Source organism: Electrona antarctica (assembly GCF_951216825.1).
Source record: "Electrona antarctica genome assembly, chromosome: 13".
Classification (NCBI taxonomy): Eukaryota; Metazoa; Chordata; class Actinopteri; order Myctophiformes; family Myctophidae; genus Electrona; species Electrona antarctica.
In genome coordinates, this window is record NC_136794.1 from 25,324,907 (window position 1) to 25,352,697 (window position 27,791).

Genomic DNA, 27,791 nt, shown 5'->3' on the forward strand with positions numbered 1-27,791 from the left:
ACCTACCCTCGTCGGTCTGAAAGCAATACCGGCAGCCTGAACATGGACGTTTAGTGGTGCAGGTTATATTGAAAGCATCGAGAATAGTTCCATTTGGAGGTGAAAGGGTGCAAAAAAAGCTGCTGATGTTGTCAGTGGTTGTCGTCAAAGTTATAGAGGTTGTCCCTCCCGGTGATGGCGTGTAAGAAGTGGTGGTCCTGGCAACATCAGGTGGGCGAGATGGAGTGGCAACGATAATTTCAGGTATCGCTGGAGTCACAGAGGTGACTCCAAGTGGGTCTGGATTCACAGAAGTGACTCCAGGTGGGTTTGGAGGATTTATGGGTGCGATAGTACGTGGTGGAGTCGTTTGGGCTTGATTCTGATTCACTGTCGGAATGGTTAAGCTGGTGTACCCCTCATCATTCTTCCCTATAATATATGAGAAAACAATTATGTGTGTTTGTGTACAAGGCCTTTCAGGCGCCTCAAAGAGGATCAGAGAATCAAATCTGCTTCCAAGTTTGAGAAAGAGCATGTATTGACATCAAGGTTATTATAGTAGTTAATTTTATAATGCCTTTATAATGCATTATAAGCTCATTTATAATGCATTATAATGTGCTTATAAGGCATTATAACACTCGTTATAAATGTTTGTAATCATGTATAACAACGTATAACCGCGTTTATAACATATAAGTGCTGGTCATAATGCATTATTATGCTCAGTGGAACAGCACATTATAACTATTATAACTTAGGTGGTTATAAAGGCACATAGAGAAGTGCTGTAATGTCTGTGTCATAATGCATTATAATCAATGTGTTTATTAAATGGAATAATGTCTTATAAGCATCAATAATATGCTATAGCAGGACTTTGAGACCTTTAAGTAAAGTGGCAACATTCTTTAATGGTTATTAGCAGTTTTATAATACCCTATAGCATGACTGTGACAAAAAACTTTGTATAATATGCTATAGCATATTATTGATGTTTATAAGACATTATTCCATTTAATAAACACATTGGTTATAATGCATTATGACACAGACATTACAGCACTTCTCTATGTGCCTTTATAACCACCTAAGTTATAATAGTTATAATGTGCTGTTCCACTGAGCATAATAATGCATTATGACCAGCACTTAATTATAATTTTATAAACGTGGTTATAAGTTGTTATACATGATTACAAACATTTATAACGAGTATTATAAATGAGCTTATAATGCATTATAAATTAGATTATAATGCATTATAAAGGCGACCTTAATATAAAGTGTTACCCAATTGACAATGTAGGCATTTAGCAGACTTTATTAATCCAGAGCAAGTGCTAAGGGCCAAGATGGCGTGTGAAGAGGTGAGTTTTCAGACTATGGCGGAAGATTGGGAGTGAGTCTGCAGTTTTGATTGCAAATGGAAGTATATTCCATAGTTTTGGAGCCAGAAGTGAGAAGAGTTTGGGATGTGTGGAGCGTTGTCCCAGCATTTTTAGTGAATGTACTTCCAGCTACCCTGCGTTGGCTGATCTGAGCGTGCGGGAAGGTTTGTATAGGGTCCGATCAGACTTGCAAGATATGGGGGTGCCATACCTTTGGTTGCTTTGAAGGCCAGCATCAGAGTTTTGTACTCTGTGTGGGCAGCGACTGGGAGCCAATGGAGGGAGCAATCTCAATTTAGTTTTGATTAGTTTTTAAAGCAGGCTTGCATGTTTAATTTTGATTTTGTATAAAGTCTTAGAATCTACAAGCTCACAACGCATTGTTCTACCTATGCTATTTTTGGTATTTTTTAAATATTGCAAGATACGATATGACCCAAAATATTAGGTTTATGTATGAAATATTGACATAGAATAAGGCTACTAAGAACATTTTCTGTATGATTTGGGTTAGTTTTCTTTAATTTTTGTATCATAGTTCATGTTATTTAGTTAGTTTTATTTAATATAATAACCTTGGTGTTATTTATTTGGTTCCACCACACTTTATTATATATACGGTACATACTCACCATAAGCCACAACCCTTATATTCAGCCTATTACGAATGGCATAGTCAATCATACGTCTTGATACTCTGTATTCGGATGCTCCGTCAGTTCTTTCTATCAGTGGCCTTTTGCCATTATTCAAATAGCATTGTATCGTCCTGGATCTGATATTCTGCTGTAAAAGGAATACAAATGTTTAAAAAGGTGTTTAATTGAGAATTGATTTGATCACCATTATTTTTCTAATATTTAAAACCGGCAGTGTCATCAAATTAATGAGCTAGACAAAGATGTGTTTAGAAAACTGCACTCCCTTGATATGACTCTTGTCTCTTATGTTCCAAGCATTATAAAATGATCACTGCATGTGGAATCATGGTAATATTGTCTGGACACTATAGCTTGGATCACTCAATAACAGCTTCAACCAAATGCTGTGAAGGTAAATTAATCATTTTGCGAGACTTACAACATCCCAATTGTTACTATTTCGTGGATCCTCAATGTGCCATGCCAAGTCTGCTGGGCAATTATTTGCTTGCTTACATATCAGCTGGATATTAATATCAGTCCTGTGATTCTCTGGGTAACTACAACCCTGTGTGCATCTGAAATGAAAACAGTTTTGGGATAACAGATTAATACATTTTTTTATTTAACATAGACGCAAATGAAATGTTGATATTCTAAACACAAGTATGCATACTGATTGCCACTAACACATTTCTACACAGATTTGTAATGTTATTGGCAACCTCCAGCCCCCTTACCCCCAGTTTACGTCTTTATTTACGCTACCAAGACTGCCTTCTTGGCCTGGCTCCAGCCCCTGAATCGCTAGCCACTCCCATTAAAATATGTTTGAAGTGAAATTAAATGAAAATTCAGGCTAAGTGTCATTCGACAATGCAAAAACGTTGATCCACGCTTTTGTTTTCTCTCGACTCGATTACTGCATTTTTTCTGGCCTAGCTACCAAAGAAAACAACAAACAAACTACAACTTGTTAAAAATGCGGCAGATAGAAGTGCCTAAAAATGGCAACAAAAAATCTGGTGAAGCAGATTTCTGCTTCTATGGGCCGACAGCCTGGAATAAACTCCCACTACAGCTTTATAGACAGGCTGTAGTGGGAGCTGTAGTCTTTAAAGCACAGCTCAAGACCCACCTCTTCACTCTTGCTTTTAGTTGAGTTTTTAAAACCTGTGAGCATTCATGTGTGTTCTTATTCATGTACTCACTGTTCTGCCTAGCTGATTTGCTGCCGTTGTGTGCTCTTTGTTATTGTTTTGGCTTAATGTAACTGTGTTTTTGCTTGTTTTAATGCTATTTTACATTTTTGTTCCTTTTTTGCCCTGTACATCACTTTTATGTCATGAAAGGTTCTATATAAATAGTTTACATTATTATTATTATTATTATTTACGTAATCATAAGTCATTAGATCACTTATGATGTTTGTTTTTGTCTGAAAATTGCAGTCCTCTTTGTCATACTGGTCTTGACTACATGGTGCCCTTTCGGTTTGTAATAATAATTTAAAAAAAGATCATTGTGCATTACATGGCTACTCCCCATACACTGCAAACAGCCAGCTCACCCCCTCTGAGACAAGCTTAGCTACTAAATAACTAGCTACTACGAATTTGAATATTGTCTTCACACAATGGGTGCACTAAGCATGTGGCAGCATGTGGCAGTGATTATCTTGAAAAGAGCAAATTATGTCCATATGTTACGGAAAATGTTGATTTAAGACAGCAATAATATGAATTGAAAACATGCATTGTATGCAAATAATTACCTCAACTCAACGGAAGTGCGTGGCCACTGAGGGGGTTCATAAGTAATGCATCTACCTGCACGATGCACTTCATCGTTATTCGTCATAGTCACCTTCAAGAAGTATCTATAATACTCAAATGGTTTTGGTAGACAGGCTTTTGTAATAGTGTGGGTCAATGTCGGCCATTGTCCTTGGCATGTACAGGGTTGCGCTGTGGGTTAAAGAAATTAAAATTAATCATGGTACTGAAAGAGTACATCAAAGTAGTAATAAACGACAGAAGGGTATTTATCAGAAGGGTTACTATTTCCCCACATAATGCTGATGAGATTTTCAGATGGCCCTTGTAGTTACTGGAGCAAAAGAACCTAAAGACAACCCCTCCCCCTCCAAGAGAAACACGGTATTCTGACTTCACATGTGGGTGCATACAATCTGTCACTGTATTGTGGAGAGGAAATACAAACGTCTTACTGCATGACCATTCTTGTTCGTAGTCGCCGTCGCCCAGATAACCATTCTGAAATATTTCAAGAGAGATGTCTCCTGTGAAGAATGTGAAACTGATTTAGAGGAATTATAACCTGAATTTGAACAAATGCGAAATTTATCTGAATAATCTGAACCCAAATCTGTAGAATGTGAACCTGAATCTGAAGACCGCAATTTGATTCTTAATTTGATTTCGGATGGATCAGAATCTTCGGATGAATCCGCTTTGATTCCTAATTTGTTTACGGATCTGAGAACTCGAACTTCTTCCTCTCTCTGAAAATGAAAACAAATCTCAGTCATGACTCATAAACAATTTTATAATCTAAAGAAATGTAATTGCAATTGTAATAGTTCAAGTCTTGCATAATTAAGCCACTTAAAAACTCTAGATGCTGCAGTTGACCGGGATCCAATATAGGTCTACTTCTTTTTCTCTTCGGCGAAAATAGCCAATCTACAAGCTCACAATGCATCGCATTGTGACATGTTGTGAGCTTGTAGATCGGTTATTTCCCCAAAACGTTTGCCTATAAATTATGATATGCCCAGTCAGAATATGGACATTATAGGGTTAATTTACCGGCCCACCATTCTCCTGGTTGAAGTTCAACAAACCACTTCCATAACCGTCTGATCTGGGGATGAAGTGAGTGGCACAGGAACCCAAGTGATGCATTTCCACATCTACATCCAACGATGAGAAGACATTCCATGCTCTGAGTTTCACTTCTAAAGAAGAAACAAAAAAAACAAAAAAAACATTTGAGGATGAATATTCAACTGCTAAATTAATTTTAGAACATTCTTGAGACCTTCATTCTCATCAATAATAATCAATTTATGTCTTTACAGTACGTGCTGATATTTGAATGTAATCAACCTACAGTATAGTATGTTCTTATCAAGACCATTCAATGCAGCCAGTATGGACATTTCCCCATACTGCCTACGGTAGGCAGCCTACCGCAACTAGGTGACTAGGACATGCGGAAGTGAGATTACTGGCGCTGAAGCGAAAACATTGTGAAACTGATTTATATGGCCGGTTAAGACTGATATGAGGTTAAGGGAATAGGCCTATCTCACAGCCCGTTTTTCACGCCCACTTCCGGTAAATAGTGGTGACTTTAACATGGGCATTTACACGTTTTTTTCTCTGGAGAATCTAAGTACATTTTCTAATGTAAAAATGTGACAGACCAATATTATTATGAAGCAAACAAGATGGTAAATCAGGTCGAGCAGATAGAACAAACCTTACCTTGAGAAAACAAAAGTTGTAGACTTCTTAAATAACCTCTGTTAACATGTAGCGTCTATGGAGTGACGTCACGCTATCACCACTAACCCCGAAAGGGGGCGTATTTAGGGGGGCGGGGAAATTCTGTGAGATAGGCTTATTACGCGGCCTGTTTGTTCAGTAACGGGGGTGCTCGGTCTACTTATCTCTGCAACTCTGTTAATAAAACACATTTTCATGTGGGTTACAAATTTCATTCAATCAGGAGAGAGGGAGAACTCCACAAAGCCTCCATTCATCAGCCTGGGTTCCAGTTCAAAATGTGTCTATTATCGGAATTTAACACAATCTATGCCAACCTCGATATCTCGTGTTTAGCTATTAAACCCTCCTTTGCCAAACACGAGAACACGAGATTTGATAAAAGAGTATTACCGGTAATCCAAAATTAATAATAATATATTTTTACTGTATTTTAACTTCCATTGCTAGCCACCGCTTGCTTCATGGTGTGACATCACCGAAATCTAAAAACTCTGTGCATGCACGCACACGCAATCTTTAGCGGCTCAGAATGAGGTAAAGGACGGTGTTAGAAGCTTAATAAAACATTAATTCGTCCTCTTAGCATAGTGTTTCTATCGCTAGATCACGGCCACGACCCTGGCTGGAAAATGGCAGATTACTACTTCCGGTCACGCGACCGGATCACGGCTCTTCTTTGCTGCCTTTTTCGTGCATTCTGTTAGCACTGGCCCCAGATCGCAGTCTATGGTAACGACACACACACACACACACACACACACACACACACACACACACACACACACACACACACACACACACACACACACACACACACACACACACACACACACACACACACACACACACACACACACACACACACACACACCTCACTGCCTTTAATGTACAGCGCCGTTTTGTTGTTTTATTTCAGTACCTTGGATTGTGTTTGTGATCTGAAAAATGTGCTGGCGTGTATTAATTTCCTGTAGCAGCTGTCTGGGGCCACTGTCTCCCATCAGAGAGAAGAGGAGCAATGCAGGGGCCCCCCGTTCCAGGGACACAACAATGTCAAGAGCAGAGGATCCTAGACACTGGCCCTCCTCCGCCATCACGGAGGCCTGCAGGCCTGCGAGTTGCTCCAACACACACACCTGGACACAGGAGGTACAGCAGTACAAAACAATGACTATGCTCCAACACACACGACACACCCCTCTGTGACTACGGACTGCACTGTATTTTGGTTCAGCTTCAACACTTTCACCAGCCACGGATCCTCTTTTTGGTCACAAGACAGTGTTGGGCATCGTTACTTTTGTAAGTAACGTCGTTAGGTTACTGGATTACTGCCCATAAAACTAATCCCATTAAATTACAAATTACCTTCTGAGAAAAGTAACTTGTTCGATTATTTGTATGTTATTTTCCGTTATCTGACAATTACAACTCATTTTTGAATGCTTGCGCAAGTTGGTTGCATTGTATTACTGCCTACCGTTATTGCGCCGCATTATCACGGCCCATATTAATTAACCTATGGTTAAAAACAAGAATGATATACACTATACTGACGATAGACAATATCCCCTTTACAGCTCTCTCTTTATTAGCGAATATAATTCGACACAAACGCCAGCCTAGACACTTAGGACTGGACAGAAAATCAAGAGTGCACAAGAGTACAGACAATATGCCATACTACTGAGGCTGTTGCGCTGCGCTCCAACCAGCCAGCGCGCATGGCCTCTCCACGCCGCGCACCGCGGCACGCATGAACAACAACAACAACATAACAACTCCACCGTGGACTCACAACCCACGTATGAACTAGAAAGTTTATAAGAAATGGCACGGCGGCCATCCTTGCAGGCAGTGACAGTAACAGAATGAGAATCCTGTAAGCTGTTCATGTTATTTTGGGGGGGCATCAACAACAGCCTGTTGTTGATGATGCATGATACTAGCGTGAAACTTAATTAAGCAATTCATTAAGTACTGCACCTAATGACAGCGCCACGGAGGATCTACCATGTTTAACGTAATTCCAAAGTGTTTTTATGAACTTTGGCATAAAGCATGTTGTGTTTATTCCACCACCACCATGGCACTTCTTGTTGTCGGCATCACCTGTCATGGCAGCTGGCTACAACCGAAACAGACTTCCTCTTCCTCTTCAAAATAAAAGCTAATTGTAACACTAGTTTTGAATTTACAGGATGTTGTAGACGCAGGATGTATAGTATACACATTAAGGTGGAGGAGAGGAGAGGAGGAGAAATAGAAAATAGAAATGAAATAGAAATGGGGGCCTACACTCCCCATTGCGGCAGTCGGGGCTTTATTATTTTTAAATCTTGCCAACAGAATGAACAGGGACACATTATAGTAAGGCGATTACTTTTTTGGAAACGTAACTAAGTAACTAACTACTAAATTGCAAAACGAACTAGTTATTTATTCCATTACCAATAAAAGTAGTCTCGTTATATAACGCCGTTATTAATAGCGCCGTTACACCCAACACTGAGAGGGAGCCACTCAATGGGGGATCATTCATTCGTCATTTATCGCTAGACCTTGAGATGTTTTTATCTCTTTGCTTTCCCTTTTCTTGGATGCTGAATATGTTCATATTTGGATTGTAGAAAGAATAATTTCACTTTTTATTTTTTGCTGTATTCACCTTCAATTCTATGGTCTCTGGGCCGTGGCTTGCGACCCTGTTCGATGCATGAAGACGCAGGACGTGGCAGCCCGGGGCCAGCAGCTTCATCATCTCTGGACTCACTGTGATGTTCTCTGCTGTGATTCCTCTGACCACCGATGAACCTGCCAACAATACTGCTCCATGCTGGAGTCTGTAGGTCACATCGGTACCTGCCATGCAGGCGAGAGACAGAATTCAGAGAATATGAATTCTTGAACTTCTGAATCGAAATCCCTTTCTCTCATCAGGCTTTTATGAATCTTACAATTATTGTGAGCTTTTAATTGTATTATTCATTTTCCAAAAAAACAAAATATTAAAAATGAATAAAAAACAGTAGGCCTAATCAAAAAAATACAGCTCGATCGTATGATGATGGTTAAAATGTAGTTTGAAGTTACAATGGGTTTGTAGCGTGCAGCTTCTAAAATCCCGCTCCGCACTGCATATTGACTCTGCTGCCTTACCAGACTGACTATCCATGTCTTAGGGAAGTGCATTGTTTTGTATGTATCTTCTCTCTAGATACATTGTTCTCCTTTCATATTCTGTAGGCCTACACTCCCCATTGCTGCTAAATCTTTATACTTTATTTATTGTGTGGTACTATGACTATCTTGTATTCTTGATTCTGACCGATTCCGATATTACACAGAGGACCACAATGGAAACAAGCCTAGGCCGTATAGGGGCTTGGCCCAAAGCCTGTTAATAAAGTATGAAATCAATCAATAAATAGCCTATACTCTTTTCCAAGTGTCTGTTTTAACAACTGAATGACTACTGAATGAGATGAGTAGGCCTACACAAATTAAATGTAGAAATGTTTTAAGTTTATTTTTACTTAAAATGTTACACCATATTTGATTTGGCTTTTGTTCTAGACTAGAGGTACTAGACAAATTTACATTGAACTCATTGATGATTTCTTTTACATTTTTCATTTAAAACATTTTTGCTGGTGAAAACCGATTAAATAATCTGTATTATTTTGAGACCGTTCCGATACCGATATGGCATTTTAATGTCCGATATGGCCAATTCCGATTACCGATTAATCGTGCATCACTACTTGTATTATGTGATATCTTGTTGTAATATTGTAAACTGTATTGTTAGCACATACGGAACATATAACATTAACTTGTTGATTATGCTTTATTGCATTTCTAATGGCTTAACGATACATACAAGTTACAAAAATATGTGATGCTACTGAGATATAAAACACATCCAAAACAAACACATTTTAAAAGCGATAAAATGAAATATACTGCAAGCTCTTTTAACATGGTCAGACTATAGTTTCTTCTTACCTGCTTCTAGTTCCACTTGAATTTGAAACAGGGCCCCGTACAAGGCTTTACAGTAATCTCCATCTAATGACACATTCCCACTGTGACACTTTGTGACAAGAAGCCCTGTGATGGGCTCCTGAATGGTAATGGTTTCTTGAGCTGTGACATCGACATCGTTACTGGTACATTCTACCTTCACCACAAAGTCCCTCGGAAAGGTATATGTGTGGAAAAAGTGCTGCTCCAACCTGAGAAACGAAGTAATCACAGCAAAAGTCTCATGGTTCAAGACCCAGTGAAATGAAAAATACGTATTTCATCATATGGGCATACCGAACAATGGATGCCAAAAAAATGGGACATTTTTCATTTTTGTGTATTTTTATATAAAAAGTCCATACAAATCTAATTTGAATGACTTCCTGAAAACGAAAACGTACCGTGTGATGAAGTGTCGAGGCCCACATCAATAAAACCCAATAAAAATTAAGCTCACCCGTTTGATTCCCATTGCTGCATCATCCTCCAAACACAGCTGGTTTTGATTACAAACTACTCCGTTTTTAATCCCATTCAAGATGACACGCAGACGGTGTATTACCGGTAATCGTTTTAAACTCATATCATCACGCTAAAATATTGTAACGACCCTGCGAAAGACCCGGCCGTAACTTGCTCCTCCAAGCGAGCTAGCTCTCTTGTTGCTTGCCTTGTCTGCTGAGTTGGAGATCGGGGTTCGACTCCTGCTCAGGGTGCTAAACGTTACAATATGTAATTTATGTGTATAGGTTGTGTATAGGTTAGAAATAATCCCCTGGTTTTGCTCCACGTCTCTCTGTCACTTTGTTTACAAACAACACTGCACGTGAGAGGAAGTCAAAGACTAAGGGTAGCCTTAAAGGTGGCCTTACACTAGCCGATAATCGGGCATTTGAAATCTGACAGCACCATACACTACAGGATAATCGGAGCGGGGCCGAGCAAATATCAAACATGCTTGATGTTGATCGGGTCGATCCCGATCGCGCTTTGAGCGGCCCCGAGCAGATCGATTGAGTCGGGCACCCCCCGAGCGTCAAAAAATGCCCGATTATCGGCTAGTGTAAAGCCACCTTTAATGTCCCATAGCCTGGAGGGATGTGATGCTCTGATTGGTTCAGAAACTGAGGTCCTATCATTTGAGGCTGAAACTTCAAAATTCCCACCATTTCCGTTTCAGTCAGGATTTTACTTAGTGGGGGGCTCGGGGTGCAGGCGGTCACACACACACACACACCCACACCGAGTACCGTTCTAGGCTCTGACAAAACAGAACTGACTCAATAAAAACAATTTAAATACTGCAGGGGAGCATTACCACACTAAACAAAGTTGGATTTGTACAGTGCAGATAACGTGGCCACTAATTATTATTGTGGGTTATCATGCAGCGATAGCCGATCTACAAGCTCACAGTGCGTTGTGTTGCGAGTATAGCCTATAGCACTGCTGATTGACCAGTGTTGGGCGCGTTACTTTAAAAAAGTAATTAGTTATAGTTACTAGTTACTTCTCCAAAAAAGTAACTGAGTTAGTAACTGAATTACTCTATTGTAAAAGTAACTAGTTACTAGGAAAAGTAACTATTTGCGTAAAAAGGTTGTAATATGTCAAAGAATTTGGATTGTTTTTGGGAGCAGGTTTCACAAGCCAGGTGCATAGAGTAGAACAGCATAGACAGGTAGGCCTACTTACAACTTACACATAATAACCTTTGCCATTTGAGGGAGAAATAAACTTCAACTTCAATATATGTATTGCAAGTCCAGTTTTTAAGTCTCAATATGTTGAAATAAAAGTAAGTAACCTATTTTCCATTCAGTGACAGTTCTAGTGCTAGTCAAAATGCTTCCTTAATTTGGTTTAAAACTTTACAGAGCAACATGTTCACATACATTTGTCAACTATAAAGAAAAACACTGGACTACACTACAGTGCTTTTTGTGTAAATTAAACTGTCTTAGTTACAACTTCAGACAAGACAACTGGTATTCAGGGCCGCATTTAGGGTGCGAATGGTGCCGCCACACAGGGCCTCGCGCTAGGCAGCGTTTTTTGTTTTTTTTGGAAGAAAAAAAAGAAACACTTTCCATTTCAGAGTCGGAGCTAAAATAGGCAGGGGCGGTTATTAGCGCTACGCACGACGGCTAGAGGCCCCGAGAGTTCTCTCTGAAAACATGTCGTTCCGTCGAAGTTGATAAGCTACGGTCGGTTTGGGGCCGGGCAGCCCCCGAGGGGAGCCTCCGACGGCCCGACCGTCCCGACCGTCCCATCTGCCGTGCAGAATTAGAGCAGATCTACAAGCTCACAATGCGTCGCAGCGCGACGCGTTGGAACACAATGGAACGAAACAAAAACAAACTCTACATCTGCCGTGCACGCTTGCGCTGCAGAATTAGAGCAGATCTGCAAGCTCACAATGCGTCGCGAGTTTGTAGATCGGCCGCACCATCGCGCAACGCAGTCGAATTATACACACAATGGAACCAAACAAAAACAAACTGAACACATGTAGGCTAGTTTCGTGCAGCTCCGCTCACAAACAAAATGACTTGTCACTCGAGTGAAGTGAAAAGGTAGGCTATGTCATGTGACTGTCATATAGGACTGTGTGTGGACAGAAAAAAGGTTTTATTTCAAATAATTAGTCACGCATGGACCGACGACCGCTCTCTTTTTTTGTCATGTTTGCAGCAAGAGGAGCAGCAGCCCCAGCCTGTAGTAGCGCACACACACACACACACACACACTGTCAGCCGGCCCGTGGTAACAGAAAGACGCTTGACATAGTAACGGAGCACATTTCATTGTCAGTAACGGTAACTGCGTTGTAACGATGGAAATTGTAATTAATTAGATTACCCGTTACTGAAAAAAATAACGACGTTAGGTAACGCCGTTTGTTTAAACGCCGTTATGCCCAACACTGTGATTGACACATTTGACAGTGCACGTGCAGCAGTTATAAAACTACAATTAATCAGAGGACCTGGCTAAGATATGTATGCACTTCATTTAGGAGAGAATATCTCAACTGTTCTTGGCTAATATGACTCCAGTCTCCCGCGAACAACTTGGGAACTGTGAAAAATCCGGGGCGAAATACCGAGAAACCCGAAAATGACCACGCCCCTTTTTTGACAATTAGAAACATTTTGGAATGATCATCTTTATGACTGGGTATGGCTGAACTGGCTATTTTGCATATTTCAAAGATGGCGACTATCTGACAATTTGTTTTACTTACTTTAACTTTGTCCTTTTTGTATGATCAGGACAAAAAAAGGTCTTCTCCGTGAGGAATCTAAAGGACGGAGCATGCGTGCGCGTGTGTGTGTTTGTGTTTTTTTGCTCGCACGTGTTTCCAATTTAAACATACTGTTTAAAATGTGATACCTTTGACTAATGCTCAGCATAAATTATTAAGCTATTATGCTCTTAGCTCTTATGCTATTATTCTCTTGTTTCAATAAAATTACATCTGTAGTTTACACATTTATGTTTTAGAGATAGTCAGAAAGACAGGAAGCAGAGCTGGAGGTAGCGGAGACTAAAATGTTGAGGTTCTCTCTGGGAGTAACAAGGATGGATAGGATCATGAATGAGTACATCAGAGGGACAGCACATGTCAGATGTTTTGGAGATAAAGCCAGAGAGGCCAGACTGAGATGGTTTGGACACATACAGAGGAGGGATAGTAAGTATATCGGTACGCTGAGGTTGGAACTGCCAGGCAGGAGGCCAGGAAGACCAAAGAGAAGATTTACGGATGTAGTGAAAGAGCCCTTTCAATGAAGCCCTTTGAATTGAATTGAAATATTGGAGGCAGACTAGCATGGTGAAGTGCTTACATGTTCGTATTAAGGAATGGTATTTTTTTCCCTTTCTTCCCCCTAAGCATAAAAGGTGGTTGCACACTGGACGCGTTTTTCGGAAAACTGATGGAGAAACGCCGCTAGAAATCCAAAAAACGCGCTCGGTGTGTGGGGACCTTTAGACCTTCATTCAGCCCAGGACACTGAAGGACAGATGAAACCATAGTGGAGATATGTGGAGAAATTTGCTAATGGATGTAGAAACTAGCTTCTAGCTGACTTCTTGTTCTTAATGTGGGTTTATCAGAGCACGAGATAGTGCAGCTGAGAGTGAGTGGCTGCTGCTGCGTCCCGTGCACCAATAAAGCAGCGGCGGCAGTGTGCATGCTGGAAATAATAAATAACAATATGTCAGGCTTCGGGCCGGCCGTTTCTGGACTTTACCAGCGGGCTTAGGGCCGGCCCGGGCTGAACTCCACGGGCTCCATTTTCGTTCGATCTTTCTAAATACACTGTTTGGGGATTTAGCAGTGGGGAAGGGGTGTTCCCCCACTAAAGTTGGTATTTTGGTTACCTGTCTAAATCCCTAAAACACCTCCGTTACCCGTTATATTATGCATAGGTGTGGTTTGGGCTGTACAATAATTGAACCAATAACCAGTCCACGTGACATTGCCTTTAAGAGATCCCATATCTGTTGCCCGTTATGCCCAGTTCTATATTGCTTCATAGCCTTACGGTCTATAGCCCATGGAAGAGTGATGTGTTGCTGCCTTGAAGTCTCACTTGTGAGTCACAACTCGCTCAAATCTCGCCCATATTTAATAAATAAAATGTGGCATTACGGGTGGTTTTAAACTCCACTGTCGCTTTCCCAAATGTATGTGACCAAAATAGCAATTTAGGGGAAAGTGTGCCAAAACGCCTATGACCACACCTCTAGGCGCAAATTCCAGTGTCGGCAAAAAAAAGTGGGTGACGCTGAACCAAAATACCATTAAGGGACAAAGCAAGCTCCTATACACGGGAAACGTGGCGACGAAATTGGAGCCCCACGGGCCCGGGCCGGGCCAGGGGCAGGGCTCTATAATGAGACTTCAAGGCAGCAACACATCACTCTTCCATGGGCTATAGACCATAAGGCTATGAAGCAATATAGAACTGGGCATAACGGGCAACGGATATGGGCTCTATTAAAGTAAATGGCATGTGCCACGGTGATTGGTTTAATTTAATTTAACACCCAAACCACACGCATAATGTAACGGGTAACGGATGTGTTTTAGGGATTTAGACAGGTAATCAAAATATCAACTTTAGTGGGTGAACACCCCTTCCCCACTGCTAAATCCCCAAATAGTGATGTATTTAGAATGATCAAACGAAAATGGAGCCCAACTTTGCCTTTAAATAATGGTTGTACGTACCCCAACTTTCAGCAGATGTCAAAGATTCCCCTAGGGTGGTTGAATAGAAACCAATGTGGGATAATAGACACCTTTACCAACACATTGGTGAAGAAAATGATTGGTAAGAAATGTATTCCCAGATTGTATTAATATCCCTGACTAATTAAGCATTAACTGTGCTGCAGATGTGTTAATGTAGAGACCTACAGTATGGCTCTCTCTCTCTCTCTCCCTCCCTCTCTCCCTCCCTCTCTCTCTCTCTCTCTCTCTCTCTCTCTCTCTTTCTCTCTCCCTCCCCCCCCCCCTCTCTCTCTCTCTCTCTCTCTCCCCAATGAGTGATGATGAGGTGATTACTTCCATTTAAAACCTCCATTAACTTCCATGTTTTTTGTTTTCCCAGTAGACCTATAGTTCCCTGTAATTGTTCTCCTTTCATTCAAACCCCCCCATGCAATCTCTAACCTACTACTTAAAACATCGTGGAGGTTTTAAGCAGAATTCACATATCAAAATGTATTATGGAAGTGTACAGTAAATTAAGCATTATGCCATTATGTTTGCGGTACAATAATTGCATTAACAATTAGAGTTTTCTATGGTTATTTCATATTCACATTGGGCATTCATTATGCTAAACATGACCAGCACTCACATAAATGTAATTTAGGTACCTTCTATTTAGTTAGGCCTGCGCCTAACTAAACTAAACTATTTACTGAAGGACATGTGTGTGAGTGCTGGCCATTCTTCTGTTATGATCAAGCTCGCACAACTCCAACTCATCTCAAACTCTCTGAGCATTTTTACCAGGTGCGTGGTCGGGTATAGTAACTTTACAGGAAAAAAATCAAGGCCTAGTTGATTGGAAAAGCATTGTGGTGGCCCAAAAAAACGACATTCACACGTACCAAACACCAATCAAGCAATGTTTGGTAGTTTTTTTGTTTTATTGGGCCACCACAATGCTTTTCCAATGGGAGTCACATGGTTTGATCAAACATTTGTGTTTGATCGCTGATTGCTGATTGCCCCCCCCTACAGTGTACGAAGCCTAGAGAAAACGCCAGCACTCACGTAACTCTCGTTTTAAGGCATTGATTGAGCGTTGATTCAACGCTGATGAAGGCTTGAGGGCCGAAACATGCACTTTGTTGCTGCAGCATACCATGCCAACTCTTCAAGGACTTAAAGGTGCCTTTAAACGAGACTTCTGTGAGTGCTGGTGCAATCTTCTGTTATGAACTCTCTCTGCACCCAGTGTGAATAAATTACATGTTGAAACTTGAGTCATGCTCACATCTTCTTACATTAGGCAATAGGCATTTTCATTATGCTTTTGAAGTCCTCAGCATGACAGTACTTCATTCCATAATTTTTTTTATGAAATAATACACTTTTATTTCTACTCATGCAAAGTAGAACGTTCAATGCACCCTCTTTTAAGAAACAGTGCTTTAATGAATTGGGCACAGGCAGTGTAAGTATGTCGCCTGTGACACATCTAGGGGCCACAATCTGCATACAAAGATTTTCCTAGAAGCTTTGGCATTGGTAAAATTTTTAAAAAAAAAACCCTGCGGAAATGGCTAACCAATCAGGAAGTAACGTTTTACCCATTGCTGGCTGTCTGAATACCACTTACCCTAACCCTAACCTTATATTGCTTATAGCTACTTTAAATGAAAGGTATCTAAAGTGCATTTGTGTGATTGCTGGTGATTTTTCTGTTTTGAATGAATAAGGTCACATTCACACCAGAAAGCTTTGCTGCGATTAAAACGAATCCTGCTGCGCATTGTCAGAAAATTCGCTTCGTTTGGCAGGTGTGAAGGCTCATTCGAATCCTAATGCGCAGCAAAGAACCTCATTCTACTCCGCCCAAAAACGGGGGTTTCGCTTCGCTTCCAATCGCACTTGATTTCGATTCGGTGCAGGTGGGAATGCAATCCGCAGCAAATAAAGGAAATAAAGCAAACAATGTGGCGGGTGAGGAGCTGAACACAGTTGGAGACGGAGAAGGCATATTTTACGCAGCGCAAAGATGTCCCGTTACCGTGGATAGACGTGGTCGAATGAGGAGACTTTAGCCCTGATCGAAATGAGAACGAGTACATTAATCAATTGCTTAAGGAAACACATAAAAACACTGCAGTGTATAGCCTACAGAATATTCTGTCTGTCTGTCTGTGCGTGCCGTAAACATGGTGTGGGGACTGGGGAGTAGGGCCTTTCATCGATAAACTGTCTGTTATATCAGTGTCTGTTATATCAGTGCGCTCAGCGCTGTGCCCATGCCCAAAAGAACAGTGTGTGGCTGCGTGCAGAGAGAGAGAGAGAGAGAGGAGGGGGGGGGTCCAGTCCCAGACGGCACGACACATACGTTATGAGTATAATTTTATCACCATAGATTTCACTGTGTAGGCTAGTTTATGAATGGAACACATTGATAAAGGTCCCCCCTGCTGCGTTTCCAATTGCTGCGGATGACAGTGTGAAGGCAAACCGCAGCAAATTAAATATGCAAGAATCCCAAATTCTCCGCCCATTCGCATCGAGTCTACCGAAGTATTAGGTGAGAATGTGACCTAAGTCTGCTGTCTGCTGTTCTTATTATTCTAGAAGATGTGAGCAGACTCTGCTCACATCTTCTATAATAACAAGAACAATATCGTTCAGATGGAAGGTGTTACAGTACCTACATGAAATGGTCCTTTAGTAACTTTAACAAATGTATTATTGAGTCATTGATGGTGTAAAGAATGCGTAATGAGAAACTACCATAGACTTAATGTAATGTATGTTGCTCACCTAGCTGGAGTGTATACAAGTTCAGTGATGGAGCCATCTCCAGTACTCAGCTTGCAGGTAGCATTGCCCTGCAACGGTCGGTAGAGCCACTTTATGCTGATGGTGATATTATCAAAGACAGCAGCCAGCTTGACCATTGATAATCTGAGTCCTGTGGGCAAGACATGTCCAAAGATGTGTGAGGTGCCCAAACCTTTCAGATGTGTGAGGTTACCAAACTTTTCAGCTCAAGACCCAAAAATTAATTCGACATTTGCCCGGGACCGAAACTAGTGAAAATAGAAAGTCAAAGATGGTGCGCTTAATTGGCTTCCCTAGCTTTGTCCTGGCTCTCATGGTTTCTTATTTGCTTGCCTCGCCCTCTAGTTCCAGGTGCCTGACACAGTGTCCTGCTAGCCTCAACCTTCGCTCTCTGAAGAAGGCATTTTTCAAATATGGCTCCCTCCCTTTGAAAAACGATTGGACACCCAGCTGGAATAAAGGCTAGAAGTGAAACCAAGAAGCCAGAGTAAGGCCTAGTTCACACCTACACAACAAATGTTCGGTCCGTGTGTGATGGCTGATTGCTTTTTGATTGCTGCTCCAATTCATTTTCAATGGGAGTCACATGGTTTGACCAAACATTTTTGTTTGATGAGGGGGGAGCAATCAGCAATCAGCGATCAAACACAAATGTTTGATCAAACCATGTGACTCCCATTGGAAAAGCATTGTGGTGGCCCAAAAAAACAAAAAAACGACCAAACATTGCTTGATTGGTGTTTGGTACGTGTGAATGAGGCCTAAGCGGTGGAAGTACTGTTTGTTGCCTATGGGATTGATTGCCTTTGTATCAGACAGATCTGCTGATTGGTTGAATCATTAGTGGCTGTAGCGATGGGGAAATTAAACAGAGCTGGACCCAATGCCCACACCTTGGCAGAACAGGATTTTTTTTCTTGCACCTTTACTACTTTAGAGTGGGCCTGGAAGTAACAAGCAATCACCCAATGATGCTACTGACCGTCTTTGCAGTGATAATCCACAGACAGGTAACTTCCTAGTCCAGGGCAGGGATCATCAAAGGAGATGACAGCTGCTGCAGCCTGGCAGACCTGGTGTCCATCACACTGACCTATAGGATAGACAAAACAAACAAGGCAGTGTCTTGTTTGTGTGTTCTTAAGTCTCTTAACCACTTAAACCCTGCAGGCCTCCCTATTTTGGGCAGATTTTCCAAAATAGCTAAAACAGCATACACAAGCATGGATATGTTTTCCGCTATTTGTTATAAATGGTACATGGTGCATTTATATAGCGCTTTTATCCAAAGCCCTCTACATAGTTTATGCATTACATTCACCCATTTCACACACACATTCATATACACCGATGGCGGAGGAAACCATAGAAGGCACCAACCTGCTCATCGGGAGCAATTAGGGGTTCAGAGTCTTGCTCAAGGACACTTCGACACGGGTTCAAACTGGGAACGTTCCGCTTCCGGTTCCCATCCGGCCACTCTACCCCATAGCCACTGCCGCCCCCGCCCCCTTATACGACATAATATTCCTGGCTTAAGTGGTTATGTTACAATCTGGGCTATAGGGCAAGCAGTGGCTGTCATTTTATGGTGCTACAGATTGACAACCCATACAGTTTTTCCCATATAAATATTTAAATCAATTATTGTGTCAATAAATTATTAAATATAGTAGGTCTATATAACATAATTCAATAGTATTATTTATTTGACAGAGCATCAAATGTTTTATGGTCATGATTCACCATGCTGGAGCCGAGATGGCTTGGTTCCATCAATATTTTTGGAAATCTCTATGGGGAAACATGAATGGGCTTTCAATCTGTGGCATCACAAAATGGCCACCACTGCTATGCCCTAGCCTAGACACAATAATACCAGGGAAAATCGATACGATATCAAATTATCACTTCATATTCGTGTTCATTGTAATAAGCTGTGGCCACTTTTCCACCAAAATAACTTTGGTTCTATAGAACTAGTTCCGTTCTAGATTCTTGGAACCTTGGTGCTTTCACGGAACCGGCGGCCATATTTTGGTTCCCGTTCCGAAACTGTCAGGGTTCTGAATCAATTCATTTTCAGTGAAAACACTCTGAACTGGTTCAATATTAGGCGGGGAAAAATAATTAAACCGGGCCAACCCCGTGGTGGAAAAGGGGCCTGTGAAAAACATTGGCAACAGATCCAACAGAGAGACAATTAAGGTTCCTGATTTAAAGGTTATGATAATGACCTGAAAACACTAAAATAAACAAGATTGCCTGAATATTTAATAAATTCATAAATCAACAACAACACCATCAGTTCTGTGTCCTAATGCATAAAACACTGTGGAGAAAAGTGCTGTATGAATGCACCATTTACCATTCATAAACTGTGCTTTGTAAATGGTTTACACAGGAGTGATTTGTGCAGTGCACGGTACACTCTCTCATCTCTATGCCTGCCATTCATACATGAAACACATGCTTGCCTGTGTCATCAGCGAAATCCATGAGTCAATATTTACTTCAATGTGGTTTGATATATATCTTAGACTGTATTGAGGATTTAATGTGTTCATTGTATGGCCTTGCATTTGATGAGGGTATCACCTGTTTCATATATTGGGTTTCTGCATGTCATAATATATCTAGCCCTTTTGTGGCATCCAGCAATCACCTCTTTCAAGAAAGACCATTATTGAATTGCATTACAGCTTCTATAACCATGCAGAACCTTTTAGTGAAACTGGGGGGTTTTTTAATCCATTGAAGTGGTTCTCTATTTCAATGGCTGCATTGAAAAGACCTACTGTTAAGGCAAAGAACTCTTGTGATTTGAGGAGTGCCTTTTTTGCTTTTGTGAAACGTTATCCTCATTGGTTACAGTTGGTTACTGTTTATTTCCTTTTTCCATTCTTACTTGTTTCTTGTATGAAACAAAATATGTTACAAGATGTATTTATATCAACCACATGACATCCTTATTAACAAACATTAAATCCCATAGACTTGGCTGCCATATGACGTAATCTTCAAAAGCCACATACTGGAGGGGCTCAAAAAGTAACATTTCTGGATAAAGTGATATATGAAATTGATTCCATGTAATCATTATGCAATTATTATCTTTAAAAGTCCAACAACGAAAGCAACAGATGGTCATAGTGTTTACCTTTTAATGAATGTGTAACATCCAGCGAGCTACACTGATCCTTTGTGGACGTGGGTGAGGGAGTGAGGCCAGACCGACAGTAGTGGACAGTCTTACGACCGAAGAAGCCTCCCTCGATCTCTAATACTTGACCATCATCACACTGCAGAGTGACACTCTGACCTGCACACGCAATCCGTCTCCAAGACTCTACGACAGGGGAGGAAAGTATAAAGACAGTATTCTTTTGTAGCTGCATTAGGATTTGATTTCATAATCATTAATCATGTACAGCATATGTTTAAGACATAAATAAACATACTAAACTGGCAGACAAACTGCAATTCTTGAGTACAGTTGCCTGTGGCCATCCAGCGGAAGGCTGAGTGTCTCAGAATGTGTCCACAGCCTGCTTCTGGCTGTGGGCTGCTCACCCAGTTGGAGTAGCTGATATCTGAACCATCCAGCCACGAAAGAGGACCTGCAGAGAAAACATTCCAACACTGACCAAGTGTCGTCTCTGTCGGGGAGAACCTTGTAACTGCATATTGCATCTTTTTCTGTTTTTGTTTTCTTCATTAATGAATGCTGCCCTATTGTATACTGTATACTTGTATTTCAGATATTTGCATTACCTTTGAAAAAATAAAAATCACACCCGTGTGAAGTAGGTGCAACTCTGTGTGGGGGTCCCCGGGGGGGAACAGTAAAAAAAAAAAACAGTGATATAGTGACTTCACACTATCATCCCCTCCCCGTAACCCCTCGTCCTTTATCATACAACAACAGCTGTGGCTTCAGTTCAGGTGGATCACCACTCACCAGGCAAACCAGGCATACTTAATGAACTGGTGGGGGTGTCCACATAATAACGACATTTTAACAAAGTGCCAATGGAACCTTCTATCCCAACAAGCTTGCATCACTCACTATGAGCTTGTGAATCGGATATTTTTGGTCATTGCTTATCTTTTTTTTATAAAGCATTTTGAATTGCCTTGTTTAAATGTTGCCCTTCCGTGTAACACTATTGATAATAGCTATACTAGCTTACAAACCACAATTACTGCTTTAAATCTGTGCACGATGAGATCGATTACATTGATCTAACTATAGTGCTTGCTTTGAATTTTGTTCCATGTACAGTTGCTCTTCAAACTCATCAAATTAGTTGCATTCATGAAGCACAGTGAATAGTACCATTATAGAGTGATCTTATCTCATGGGAATAATGTTACAGTAAATCTCTTTTCGAGTTGGCTGTCTACCGACTACCGCTTACCTTTAACAACATCAAATTGTTGCAATCTCAGGTGTGGAGACGCCTCTGGTACTGCTCCTATCCACCAGTCCATTTCTGGGTCCAGGTGGTTCTGAAGGAAGTACTGGGTTTCTTCATTTGGGATGAAGGCAAGGTGACCTCCGGCCTGCTCGCACCAAGCCTGGGCACTGGCAAAGGATCGCCGGAGAATCACAAACTCATAGCAAGAGTCTCCAAATGTCTCCCGGACCTCTGGGCAGGGAAGAAAGTTCTTCCTCTCATCCTCGGCACAAGAAAGGCAGCTGAGCGTCAACAGGAGAAGTACTGGAAGACCAGTGCTGTCCATCATTCCCCTATCTGCTGTCAGTTATTCCCAACTTTTGAAGGATAAACTCTACTCTAGACAGAGCATAGATCTCAGCACAGTAGATTGTCTGCACTTAATCAAAGTTGTTGTTGCTGATATAGCTTGTATCCAGCGACTTGGTGCTTTTAAAGGGGACTGAATGAGCGTCTCTGGCACACCTTGTTCTGGATATAACAATAGGCTGCCTAATAGTCTGCTTCTCTCAGGGACCTATGCACATTATCTCTGTACACAAACCTTGTCATGAATGGATGACAGCCTGCCTTCTATTATCAAGATCCAAACAGAGATAGATTGTGGTTACCTGTGAACCACATATGGGGGTTGGGTTGGGGGTTGGGTTTTTGTGCTAAATCGCTTATTTTCATCAAAATAAGTAGTAAAGTGTGCCGCTCAGGATACTATTTACATTATGAAGAGAGGATATATACAAAAAATATTGATTTTTGAGCGATGGAAATAAGCAAATTAGCATAACACCCCATAGCCCCATTCAATTTAATGCAATTCAATGCAATTCATTGAGGGCTTATGGTAGGGGAAATAGCCAATAATGCGCTTTTGCACAAAATAACACCTGGACCTCTTTGGTGGGTCGTAACAACTACAAATAAAGAAAGCCTCTAGCATGGAATTCTCCTAAGTCTCCGGTAGGAGACTTAATGGAGACTGAGATTTTTTTGGGTGAACCTTTACTACAGTATATGTAGCTGCCAGTGAGATGCTGATGCTGAAGAGGGATGATAATATGGAGATGGAGGAAATAAGTGTTTGCACACTGGTCTGAAATTTGGAGGATGTAAAAACAATAATCAACCTCACTTTATGTCAATCACGTTTGCACACTGCTGCCGAATATTGCATCCATATAAAGTTTTTTTGGACCGGGGTCGTTTTTCGCAGAGCTGTCTAGGTGACAGGCTGACAGGTAGTGATAGCTTACTACTTTCGGATCCGCAAAACGCAGCGACCACCTTTAGACAATGTTAAAGATTAAGTGAGTGATGATGAGAGTGAATATTATTTGTGGCATTTTGGTTAAATTGAGAGTTAATGCTTTATGCTGTCAACATGTGACTTTTTTCGTTTCCGATCCGATCCCGATACCACAATGTAGTTGAAGGACAGTCTGTTTGCTGCAACAAATACAGCATTGTATGTGTTATAAATATTGTACGTCACCTCAGATACTGTATGTTACAATAATAATCTGTCAGCTGTTAGTTCACAGCTCAATGTGTTACACATTTATGTGATGATGTGATTTATGTCATTGGATCCCAACCTTTTTATACCATCTCAGAAAATATTTGGTACCACCATAATAACTGATGTTAAAATACAGTAGCGTATACCTGCCCTTTTTGTTCCATTCCAAGCCAATAATGCTGCTGTCTAATCACTAATCAGCACAACTGATATTTCTAATGTGATTAATCCGTTCCCAAATCTTCTATTATTGGCTACTATAGGTGTGCTGTCATGCTCATTTCAGCACTGCTGGAGAGCCTATTTCAACCAATCGCTTGGTCAGAAGAACTACCTGTATTAATATAAATATTTTATTCCACTTTTGTCTTTTTTCTCCATTTTTGGGGCGAGTACCACCAGAAGGGGGCTCAAGTACCACTAGTGGTACTAGTACCAGTGGTTGGGAACCTCTGATTTATGTGACAAATACAAATTATTTTGTACATCTCACCAACAGTTCTCATAACAAAGTACAATTATATGTCACCTGTAGTTCAGATATTACTGTCTATTATATGAGGAATTAGGACATTTATTTTTTTGTAAAATGTAATCTACTTTTTTTGGTTAGATGATTATGAAAGCCTTGAATTATAAGTTCTACACGTTTTTCTACAGTTATAGCCTCCAAAGCAGCCTTCAATTCCTGTTTTAACAATACATTAAATTATTAAATTAATTCATTAAATTAATTTGATTTGATTGGGTAAAGCTTACAGTGTTTCTCAAACTTTAATTTCAAGGACCCCCATAACTGAGTGTACAAATGGAACCAGATGAACCAAATTAAAGCTAACCCGGTCCATTTGGTTCCATTTGTACACTCTCAGAGTTAAAGACCTGTACGGGGCCATTTGGAAACCACACAAGGACACTTGGAGACCCTTCCAGTGAGCCAACATGCACAATAGCAGCAGCCTGACTCTGTTTGACCAGAATGGAACAGAGCCTTAATTAGAATCATCAGTGACACCTGAAGGAAGTAGGGAAGGGGCCCAAGTTCTTTCCAAAATGGCGTGTGTGAGCCCATTATCAGTCCAACAGGTATTGCATAAACGAGAGGCGCATGCATTCCCAACTTGCATCGTACCCACTGGGTATTGTGGGTAATCTAACAAGAGGTAGCCTACTACAGCAAGTACTCTAAGATGGTGAATTCTGAATAAATCCAGGAAGTGTGAGGTCCAAAACAGCAGTCGCGTTATAGAGGGCCATTTAGAGTGGTGCGACATGTCGTTTACAGGCAAGACAGTACTAGTAGGTCACGTGAAACCAACTTAAGCCCTTCACTCTTTCATGGTGAAATGAAATTTAGATTTATTTTTATTTTTTTAAGAAAAAAGAAAGAAATGAAAGAAAAAAAACACATTAAAAGCATGGTAAAGTCAGGGTATAATAACGGTGTGACACCTCTGTTGATCTTGGACTCAATCATATGACGTATCTATCTATGACATATGGCTCCATATTTGGGTACGGTTTCAGCCTGATCGAACGCCATTGACCTCCATTTTAAAATGAACGTTAACTAGAACAATTAACTCTTGTGACTCTCGTAACAATAAAGATCTTATCTTATCTTATCAGGATGGAATATGATAAATCACACAGATGACTGACTATAGAGATCATTTGAACCGATTTGCGTGATATTTGGATAAAATCTGAAGGAGTAATATCAAAAACATTGTCTGAGCTGCTCAGATACTATCCCACATATAAACTCTTGTCAACTATGCTGGGGATGGGTTTAATGGCTGCTCCTAGTTGCTCCTCAATGCCCTTGAGGTTGAAACGGTCATCATAAGTGATCAGGTTGACGGCAAGACCCAAATGTCCAAAACGGCCAGATCGGCCGATGCGATGAAGGTACGTTTCCCCCAGCTTGGGAAAGTCAAAGTTTATGACAACGTTGACAGATTGAATGTCGATTCCTCTCGTGAAGAGGTCAGTACAGACAAGATTCCGGCACAGGCCATTTCGGAAGTCATGGAACACGCGATTGCGGTGCTCCTGTCTCATTTTTGAATGAATGTAGAAACATGAGTAGCCCAGCTGGGAGATCTTCTTGGCCAAGAGCTCTACTCTGTGAGAGGAGTTGCAGAAGATTATGGACTGGTTTATCTGGAGCTTGGCAAACAAAGTGTTAAGGCAGTGAACCTTTTGCTTTTCAGTCACGTAGACATAATATTGAGTTACCCCTTTCAGGGTAAGCTCCTCCATCAAGTTAATCTCATACGGTTTATGCAAATGAGAATTCATAAACCTCTCCACACTGTTGGGGAAAGTTGCAGAGTAAAGAAGGATCTGTCTCTGTTTAGGCAGGAAGCGCAAAATGTCCTCCATCATCACCACAAAGTCCTGAGACAGGAGCTTGTCTGCCTCATCCAAGATGATCATTTGCACCTGGTTGACTTTGGCCACTCCCTTCTTGATCAGGTCCAAGATCCTCCCAGGGGTGGCGATGACCACATGTATCGTTTTGTCAAGTCTCATAATGTCATCACGTAGGTTTGTTCCACCTGTGGTTGACATGATCTTCACCCCACCCATATGTTTGCTGACCTGGATACAGATTTGGCTCACCTGCAGAGCCAGTTCTCTCGTAGGCACAATGGCCAGAGCCTGTATGCAGTTTTTCGTCAGGTCAATGCGTTCAAGTAAGGGAATAAGGTAGGCTCCGCTCTTTCCTGTGCCATTCTTGGCTCTGGCCATGATGTCCCTTCCTGACAGTGCAATGGGAATGCTCTCCTCCTGGATTGGGGATGGTTCTTCCCAGCCCATCTCAAAGATTCCCATAAGAAGCTCCCTCTTTAGGCAAAAATCTTCAAAATCGTTGCCTCTAGTTGCGGTCACATCCGAGGTTTTAATTCTTGTGTCCTTTGGGAGGAGTTTCAAATATTTCTTCCAGTCATCTCTAGGCTTGACGGTGTTAGCTGTGGGGGCTGGCTGGCAGCTACCATTGTTAATTATGTTGGAGCCATTTATTTGTCTTAGTTGCTGGTATTGTGGACCTCCTCTACCTCTGCCTAGTACTCCAACAGGCTTAACGGTATGCTGACCATTCTGATTGGACAAGCTCCAATTAACTGGGTTCTCAGTTCTGGCAGTGCTCATATTTACACAACGCATCTCCTCTAAAAGTGAGTTCAGTCCTTGGGAATACACACAAGCTTCGACGAATGACCTTCCCTTTGGTAACAATTATCCAAAAGCAATGTATTTATTGTGTTTATTTCGCTAGTTTTCAAGTACTGGCCAACCACCTAAACAATCTTGTTCAGTTTAAAGCCACCTTGTATTTATTTCAGGTTGTTTTTAGCCTCTGACTGCTGGAGTGTGCATTTAACTTTGTGAAGTTTACCAAGTTCAGTGCAATTTCTTTTGCTGACTTCAAAGAGGTCTGTGGAACAAAACTTAACTTATGACTATATCATCAATGATGTCACATGTTGACATCATTGCTGATGTCACTAAGACCAAACCAACTGCAGGGAATCGTATTATCTCTGTCAGGCCGACAGCGGCTAAAACTGCATTATGACAGAATGGTGTGTGTCCTATGTGGATCTCAGATGTCATGTGGCCAGCCTGTGAGGTCAGTCGACTATGATGTATGACATATGACTCAAACCTTTGCAATGTTTCAGCGCAATCAGAGCTCCACTCACTTCCATTATGAAAAGTCAAATTATATATAAAAAACACACCTGTGTGAAGTGAGGGGCGCTCTTAACATTATACATTATCATCTCATGAACAACTGAATTTATGGGATTGGTTAGCCGATTTGCTCGTCTACATATGACGTAAATGTTCCCTTCATTGTCAATGGCATTTAATGTTTGTGATATTTGAGGCACATGACCTAATTTCTCCTTTCATTGTCACTGGCAAATATGAGACATGTGGGGACAAAAGCTGTATATAGGAGGGACTAGCGACTGATTAGCCACTCAGTAGCTTGAAACCTGGAAGTTACCCCATCAATCAGAAGCTGACCAGGAAGTTGCCCTTCCAATCATCTGGATGGAATGGCACAGCTGATCTGCATACAAGCAGGCACACGTGCAGTCACACACACACACATGCATGCACTGACACACACACACACGATGTTTTTTTGTTTTTTTGTTTTTTA

The 27,791-nt window shown here is 41.1% G+C and overlaps 2 protein-coding genes across 2 annotated transcripts in view; both read right to left on the reverse strand.

Annotated features, from left to right (window-relative positions):
• Positions 1-22,378, reverse strand: part of LOC306934901 (polycystin-1-like protein 2) — a gene marked incomplete at its 5' end in the record, with an annotated part of 63,483 nt that extends 41,105 nt beyond the window's left edge. The window contains 15 exons of the mRNA XM_079517711.1: positions 7-411; positions 2,006-2,159; positions 2,454-2,592; positions 3,789-3,981; positions 4,245-4,316; positions 4,418-4,538; positions 4,846-5,045; positions 6,470-6,686; positions 8,219-8,412; positions 9,559-9,788; positions 17,612-17,762; positions 18,615-18,725; positions 20,793-20,954; positions 21,133-21,252; positions 22,054-22,378. Of these exons, the coding sequence (XP_079373837.1) occupies positions 7-411; positions 2,006-2,159; positions 2,454-2,592; positions 3,789-3,981; positions 4,245-4,316; positions 4,418-4,538; positions 4,846-5,045; positions 6,470-6,686; positions 8,219-8,412; positions 9,559-9,788; positions 17,612-17,762; positions 18,615-18,725; positions 20,793-20,954; positions 21,133-21,252; positions 22,054-22,378 (2,794 nt within the window). The remainder of the gene's footprint in view (positions 1-6; positions 412-2,005; positions 2,160-2,453; positions 2,593-3,788; positions 3,982-4,244; positions 4,317-4,417; positions 4,539-4,845; positions 5,046-6,469; positions 6,687-8,218; positions 8,413-9,558; positions 9,789-17,611; positions 17,763-18,614; positions 18,726-20,792; positions 20,955-21,132; positions 21,253-22,053) is intronic.
• A 2,979-nt stretch (positions 22,379-25,357) lies between these two features.
• On the reverse strand, positions 25,358-26,767 carry LOC306934902 (putative ATP-dependent RNA helicase DDX6; the record flags this gene model as incomplete). Its single annotated transcript, XM_079517712.1, has 1 exon — positions 25,358-26,767. One exon carries the CDS (start codon positions 26,765-26,767, stop codon positions 25,358-25,360), a length of 1,410 nt encoding a protein of 469 aa, XP_079373838.1.
• Between the last annotated feature and the right edge of the window lie 1,024 nt (positions 26,768-27,791).